Genomic DNA, 7,998 nt, shown 5'->3' on the forward strand with positions numbered 1-7,998 from the left:
GGGTCTGGCCCGGCCCTATAAACCCGGAGTGAATCGGGGCTTCGGGATCTTCCAAATCCTTTATCACTCACCCTGGCCAGGGGGTAAATCACGGAGGAGAGCTGTGCAGGACTCATCACAGCTGCTTGAGCAGCTCCAGGAAATTTTCTCCTAGGGTTAAAGACGAATAAAAACCGACACGACTCGAGGAACCCGTCAGCGAGGTGACTCGGAGGGAAGAAAGGGAACAGAAAGGGAACTGGTCGCTTTATTCGGGGTTGTCGGGAGAGCTTTTGGGTTGGGTTTACAGTGGAAACGTGGACTTGGCCACTTTGGGTATTTCAACAGCTCAGGCAATGTTGAGAAAGCAGCCTAACGAGGAAGCTTTTGGTGAAGGATACCCTAAAAACCTTTACGCGGGGGTGAATCCCACAACAAACACCTCCAGAGCTTCCCTGAGCGCCTCGAAAATTTCACATTTCTGGTATTTCAGACACAAAAAAAAAAAAAAAAAAAACAGGTAGAGTAACAGACAGTCCTACAAAGAGCAGAACCTCAAAAGCTTTTCAGTGCCAGTTCTACACGAAAAAAAAAAAAAATCCACAAAAGGGGTGAGGGGGGAACGAGCCTAACCAAAAATTAAAAAAACGAAGCAATTTAGTGGTCAACATTAAAGTGCATTCGGCTCCACGGCAGCTCTTTAACCCTGTGCTTACAACATTTTCCCCTCCGTTGTGAGGCTGAGCCCTGGCAAGGGTGCAGGAGCAGTGGGCAGGAGGCAAGCTGCCGGTTATTCCCAGCGTGAAGGAGGGTGAGAGCCCTGAGTTAGAGGATTTCTGAACACGTGCTGTCATTCGGGGCAGGAATTTGCTCTCATCGCGGCACCAGGACTTGCCACGGGGCCATCAGGGAGCTTCATCCCTTCCCCACCACCTCTCCCAGCTCACAGCACCCGACCCAGGGCTGGTTCCTGCTGTCAGAGGCGCCAGAAGCAAGAGGCAATTCGCCTCCAGCTGCAGCACACAGCTCACACGAGCCTCATCCCGTGGCTTGAGGTGGTTCTTGCTCGAGTTTTTAACACCGAGGCTCCCTTTCAGAAGCACAGCCACCCGTGTCCGAGCGTTATCACCTCTAAATCCCTTTGCAGGCAGCAGACGGGCGCTCCAAAAGCACCGTGGAGCATCCCAACGCAGCCATCTAAAACAGGAGACATGAATCACGCTCGTTGAGTATCCATTTCTCTCTGCTGCCTGCAAAGGGAGCCTGGCTAGATCACCCGGAGACGCATTAAGGAGAGGGACGGCTAAAATTAGGCGAGGCTAATCCCGTGCCAAGAGTGAGCACTGCAGCCTGGAACGCGGCGGCAGCCTCCGAGATCCCCCAGGGAGAGGTTGGGGCTGCAGGTCGGGGCTGCACCTTGCCTCGAGTCCGTCTCTGCCCAAAACAGAGAAGAGGGAGGGGAGCGAGGTGCTGCCTCGTGAATACTTATTTACAATCGGGGTTTTGCTTCGATTCAAATTCATTTCTCGTGGGGAGGTAGAAGAGAAAGAGACGGATGCTTCATGCTGTGCGAGCTAAAGCCACTGTCCTGTCCTTTGCCGGTCACCTTCAGCCCTGTCAGTTGTAGGACAGGTACTGGATTAATCGCTGAGGGATGTTTAGCTTGGCAATCTTCTCCAGCGCCCGCTGCCCGGCAGCTTTCCTCACCGTAACTCTGCAGAGCTGTGACAGGCTCAGGGGTGTTTCTGAAACAAAAAAAAAGGGTGCATGGTTAGTGCTGCAGCTCAGCAGCCTCGAGCCCAGACGTCGATGCACGCACACACAGGCAGAATCAGAATCAGGGACTTCCCTCCTGATGTTGTCAGACCTAACGAGCTCCTATCCCTGCCCAAAACAGCCTCGAGAGTCACCAGCCTCCAAGATTTGGATCTGTCCTGAATTTAACCACACAATTTCAAAAAAAAATAATCTATTTAGTTAGCACGCTGTTGTTACAACAATCTGCATTAAAAAGCAGCCACACACGCAGCTCTGCAGCTGAGCTGAGGGGGCAGTAAGCCCTGGCAAGGTGTAAGAAGTATTTATTGAGCATTTTAAGGCTCAGCCTCTTCACCCAGCTCAGCGAGGGACAGAACAGCACGCTTTGCTGCGCTCTGAAAGCAGTGAATAATTCAGAGAGACTCCTACATGGAGAACAGGAGTCAGAGAGAGAAGGGGCTATAAGGTTCTCGCTGTGCAGAGAGCTGTAAAGCCAGGAAAGATTTTTAGGATCGTGCAGTGCTGTGGGTTTGAAGCGTGCAGATGTACAGAAGGGTTTGTGAATCTCACTTCTGAGGTCCTCAAAGACCTGAAGTCATCCTCAAACCTCAAATGTCTCCTCCAAAAGCAGCCAGCCAATGCAGCTGAAGTTTAACACGTTCCCTGCCTCGCACAGAACAAATTTTCATTGATTTCCTTGATCTGACTTAAGGCCCCGAAGTGAAAATGCTGACGCTGACACACGAGAGGGACCTGAATTCGGCGAGGGCAAGATTTGGGCCATCTTACCTCTGTCATTCACCCCGAACTAAGCAGAGCTAGCCTCTAGCCAGCTGGCTTACGTTTATCACCCAGAACTCTACACCTTCCTAGGGAGATGATCAGGTATCTACGCATCAAAGTGGACTGGGAATCTTGATATGGTGCAACGGAGCCATCAGTCACCGAATTCCCAGGGCAGGGATCGTATCTCACTCACTTTCGTAGTACTCGAAGCACTTCGCTGTGGGGCTGCTGCTCCAGGTGTAATCCGATGGCTTCTTGCCTCGATTATCCCTCGCGTAGATGTTTCCTCCGAACTCAATCAGCATTTCCACCAGGTCCACGTTTTTCACTTTTGCTGCGTGGTGAAGGGCCGTCTCGTGGAGTTTAGCAGCGTTCACGTTTGCCCCTGAGACCAGAAAGGAAAACAAACCCGTTTACGAGAGCCTCACTTGACCCAAATGTAAGAAGTGGTTGAAGTGGAGGAAAAAAAAATAAATGCTATTAACACACGTACGAGCGGCGAGAACCAGATCCAAACAAAACAGCACAAACAGGAAACCAAAGTGCTGAACAAGTTCTCCGTGCCGGCAATGCCTGGGTTTTCTTCTCCGGCTTTATGTTTTCCTTGCAGAGAAAGGATTTTGGTCAATTTACTAGGTAAATGAGCTGCTGAGTGTGAAGTTCTGAAACCAGCAGAGCCATTTTGGTCTTCTCAACGGAGCGCTCACACTCGAGGCAAACAGGACCCTCCCTGTTAACTATTTGAACAGAAACCCAAGCTCACAAGCTGTGGAAGCTCTCCAGCAGACATTACTGAGGCTTTGCTTAGATGTTTTGCCTAAGAAAATTGGGCTTTAATTAGCTGACAACGAAAGGTCTTTCTAATGCTTCCAAAATTCGTGATATTTTCTCTGTCAACTGATTTGTTCAGCGCAGGTGAGCTGAACCTTGTCGAGTTCATAGAGCTGATTCTTTTGTATCTACATCTGAGCTAGCCACGCTCCTCCGAGTTCATGGAGTTAAATGTCTCAGGAATTAATTAGTATAATCTGAAGATGGGTGCACAAGAACTGGAGGGATAGGAAACAAGCTGGCTTAGCTGCCCGATTTCCAGACAAGTCACATTCCACAAAACAAATCGTCCCCGGGCCAAATCACCTCTTGGTAAGCAGGGGCAAAAGCAAGAAGCTCAGCTCCAAGCTCCCTGCAAATGAGCAGCAAGAAAGCTGGGAGGTGAAAGCTGGAGCACGCGGCACCGACTTGAAATTCCAGCAAGCTCCTCTAGGCATAACGCTAAGCAGATCTCCCAGAGGCATGAGGTGACTTCACCTCTGCTTTTTTTGGACATCATCAAACTCTTAACATCTATGCAAAGCCACAGGAACACGTCAGCACAGCTGAAGGCACGCACACCAGCTGGTATTGCTGGGATGTTGATCCAGAGGGGTGAAGATTTAGGATTTTTTTTATTAAAATAGGACAGTGAAACCATCGCTGGAGTCATCCTGAGCTGGATTTTGACAGGCATCTGCTAAAAAAATGCTTAAGCATTAGGCTTTGCTCAGTTAAAGGTGACAAAAGTGGAAGGTTTTGCCTACGTCATGCTGGAAATGGGTAAGTTCTTGCAGAAGAATGTCACTGCAGAGCACCAGGAGGGAAATGCTGCATGTAGGCACCTCCGTAAGCTGCCTGCCCCAAAACAAACCCCGCGGCTGCCATACCTGCCTTGAGCAGCAACTTCACGCAGTCCAGGTGCTCCCTGGCGCAGGCCACGTGTAGGGGAGTCCCGAAATGGCAGTCGTGGGCCTCCAAGTTGGCACCGACGTCGATGAGGAGCTGCACGCACTCTGAGCTACCTTTGGGGAGGGAAGAGACGAGTCAAAAAAAAAGAATCCAGCTCGAATGGGAGCGCCTGGCACGCCGGGATGGGCCTGAGCCAGGAGCAGGCTGATCAATATTTGGGGTGGCGGATGGAAAATACAAAGGCTTGCGAGCCAAAAGGTTTTATTGCAGGATGGAGGCTGAGAACGGAGCACGAGGAAGTCACAGCAGCGTGGCAGCGAGCTACAGCTCACAGCCTCTGCAGGGAATCAGGTCAAATAAACCTGAATCCGAGGGCTGGCGCTGAATAGCACTGATGGCACTGATTCTCCTCTGCTTGCAAGAGCAAGGTTTGCTCACAGAGAGTCAGGAAGGTGATGTTTTATCTGCCTAGGATCTGGTGCCACGCATTGTTTCCTCAAAGGGAGCTGCGCCCGTGTAAGGTGGATATTTTTGAGCCCTAAGGATCTGCTGAGCAACAACGGCCTTAATTAAGATTTTTGGTAGCTGGTTTTCTTTTTTTTTGTGGTTTTATTTTGATAAATAATCAAATAAATAATCCTCCCGCAGGAGGAGCAGGCCAGCTTACCGTTCATGCAGGCTTCGTGGAGAGGGGAAGCCGTGAAGAGGGGAGGGTTCACCTTGGCACCGTGGGACAGCAGCACCTTCACGCACTCGATGCTCCCCGAGGCGCAGGCGTCGCAGAGCGGGGTGCTGCCGTCGATATTCCTGGCGTCCACCTTCAGGGCAGAAAAACAGCCGAATATTTACAGACTGCTGCGTGGCAGCACCCTCGGTTTTTATTTCTATTAACCCCAGAACCGTGCTGAGCTCAGGAAGGAGTCGGCTGACACCACCAGGAGCCTGCCTGGTGCTGTTGAACACTCCCAGGGCACAGCCAGACACGGAACCAAATCTTGAAGGCAGCGGGCTCCAAATACGTCCAGAAAACTCTTTGGCAGATTTGTGTTTGCATAATAAAATCAGAGAAGAAATTTAAGAATAAATATAAAATTTCCTCACGCATCTACGTGTGCCCTGCTCCCCTTCTGCCCTCGGTTCATCCTGGATAGCTTTAGGTATTTGAGTCACCTAAATTAGATTAATTAGGTTTGTATTCATCCCGAACTCTGTCAATAGTCAGAGTGGGGAGAGGGGGGACAGGGAAATACTTACAGGGAGTTTTTTTTTTAAGATCTCAAGCCCAAACACCTCCTGAAGACGCTTCCCTCCCTCTGCTGAGTGTCAAGAAAGCCCAGACTGACTAAAGCTGTCTCTTAATTCACAAATTAAGAGCCTGGGTATAGATGGAGCGAATCCAGACCCCAGAAACAAATTCAGACATCACAACGAAGCGGCCTCAAGCCTTTTTTTTTCCCCTAGGTTACCCCAAGACCCTCCTACAAGGGATGAGCACCCCAGGATCCCCTCGACCTCAACGCAGGATGAGAGCGCGGCAAGAGCTGCGGCTTCAACCCAAATCCTACAGCAAAAAATCAATCTTTGGGGCTCGGTTTCGTGGTGGAAACCAGGAGCAAACACAAACCTGGGCTCCCGCGGCCAGCAGGAGCTTGACACACTGCGTTTGGCCCCGCAGGCTCGCCTCGTGCAGGGGGGTGATGGAGTCGTAGGTGACGGCGTTGACGCAGGCGCCGCTCTCAATCAGCTGCTGCAGCTGGAGGATCTCTCCCCGCCTGGCTGCCTCGTGAACCGGCGTCCGATCGGCCCAAAAACCTACAGAGGAAGGGGGAAATAAAGGAATTTTAAGGACACAAGTGCCCTTTGCCTATAATCCTGAGCAGGGCGTTTTGCCCTGCAGCAGGAATTAAAGGTTTGCCCTATATATCGCCCTCCAGCTCGTGTGTTGGTGGGGGAGTGGTGATGGCTCCCCACAAGCATCCTCCAAGCCCTTTCCTTTAAAAAAGCCCTTGACCCCAAATCCCCCATAATCCCCCAAACCAGACCCAAATGCCCCAAAACAGACCCAAATCACCCCCGCATGCCCCAAACTAGACCCAAACCAGACCCCAATGCCCCTAACCAGACCCCAATTCCAAAAACCATTCCTAAATCCCCCAAATCAGCCCCAAACCAGCCCCATATCCCCTAAACCAGCCCCAAATGCCCCTAACCAGCCCCAAATGCCCCTAACCAATCCTAAATCCCCCAAATCAGCCTCAAACCAGACCCAAATCCCCCAAACCAGACCCATATGCCCCAAATCAGACCCTAACCAGCCCCCAATGCCCCAAACCAGTCCAATATCCCCCAAACCAGCCCCAAATGCCCCAAACCAGCCCCCAATGCCCCTAAGCAGCCCCCAATGCCCCTAAGCAGCCCCCAATGCCCCTAAGCAGCCCCCAATGCCCCTAACCAGACCCAAATCCCAAAGACCAATCCTAAATCCCCCAAAGAAACCCCAAACCACCTCCAAATGCCCAAAACCAGCCCCAAATCTCCCAAATCATCCCCAAATGCCCCTAACCAATCCTAAATCCCCCAAATCAGCCCCAAATGCCCCTAACCAATCCTAAATCCCCCAAATCAGCCCCAAACCAGTCCAATATCCCCCAAAACAGCCCCAAATCCCCCAAAGCAGCCCCAAATGCCCCTAACCAGACCCCAATGCCCCTAACCAGACCCAAATCCCAAAGACCAATCCTAAATCCCCCAAATCAACCCCAAACCACCTCCAAATGCCCCAAACCAGCCTCATATCCCCCAAATCAGCTCCAAACCAGTCCAATATCCCCCAAATCATCCCCAAATCCCCCAAATCAGCCCCAAATCCCCCAAAGCAGCCCCACGCACTGATGTCGCCCCTCAGGGAGCCGCTGCCCACGGGGCTCTCCATGGCCCGGCCCTGCCTGGCCCGGAACGGCCCCAGAGGGGCTGGGACGGGACGGAACCGGGGGGGGACGGAACGAAATGGCCGGGGCCGCCCCGGGGGCTGCTGGGAGTTGTAGTTCGCGGGGGGGGGCGGCCATATTGGGGGAACTGGGGGGACTGGGGGAACTGGGGGGGACTGGGGGGAATGGGGTGGGGAGAGTGGGAGGGGGAGAGAAAGAGGGAATGGGGGGGACTGGGAGAACTGGGGGAACTGGAGGGGGACTGGGAGAACTGGGAGAACTGGGAGAACTGGAAGGGGACTGGGAGAACTGGAGGGGGACTGGGGGAACTGGAAGAACTGGTGGAGGGTACTGGGGTGTGTGGAAAAGGGGACTGGGGGAACTGGGATGGGGAGAGGGGGGACTGGGGTTTGGGGGGGGATTGGAGTGGGGGGAAAGGGAGACTGGGGGAACTGGTGGAGGGTACTGGGATGTCAGGAAAAGGGGGACTGGGGGGACTGGAATGGAGAGAGGGGGGGACTGGGGTGTAGGGAAAAGGGGGACTGGAGGGGACTGGGAGAACTGGGGTGGGGAAAAGGGGAGTGGGGTGGGGGAGAAAGGGAGACTGGGGGGGCTAGTGGAGGGTACTGGGGTGTGGGGAAAAGGAGGACTGGGGGAACTGGGGGAACTGGTATTGGGAGAGGTGGGACTGGGGTGTAGGGAAAAGGGGGACTGGGGGGGACTGGAGGAACTGGGGTGAGGTACTGGGGTGTGGGGAGGGGGGACACTGGGGTTGCGGGATAGGGGGAACTGGGATGTGTGGGGAGGGGACTGGGGGAACTGGGAT

The 7,998-nt window shown here is 52.9% G+C and overlaps 1 protein-coding gene across 2 annotated transcripts; it reads right to left on the reverse strand.

Moving 5' to 3' along the window:
* Positions 1 to 229: 229 nt before the first annotated feature.
* ASB13 (ankyrin repeat and SOCS box containing 13) lies at positions 230 to 7,264 on the reverse strand. 2 transcript variants are annotated; one of them, XM_068670141.1, is made up of 7 exons: positions 7,135 to 7,264; positions 5,870 to 6,057; positions 4,913 to 5,063; positions 4,224 to 4,358; positions 2,717 to 2,908; positions 1,687 to 1,724; positions 230 to 1,593 (listed from the first exon to the last, which is right to left on the reverse strand). In XM_068670141.1, exons 1-7 carry the CDS (start codon positions 7,175 to 7,177, stop codon positions 1,588 to 1,590), a joined length of 753 nt encoding a protein of 250 aa, XP_068526242.1. In that variant the 5' UTR covers positions 7,178 to 7,264; the 3' UTR covers positions 230 to 1,587. The 2 variants fall into 2 exon arrangements, with proteins under 2 accessions (XP_068526242.1, XP_068526241.1); XM_068670140.1 differs by having other exon boundaries at positions 230 to 1,724.
* Positions 7,265 to 7,998: the final 734 nt, after the last annotated feature.

This window comes from Anas acuta, chromosome 1 (genome assembly GCF_963932015.1).
Source record: "Anas acuta chromosome 1, bAnaAcu1.1, whole genome shotgun sequence".
Taxonomy (NCBI): domain Eukaryota; kingdom Metazoa; phylum Chordata; class Aves; order Anseriformes; family Anatidae; genus Anas; species Anas acuta.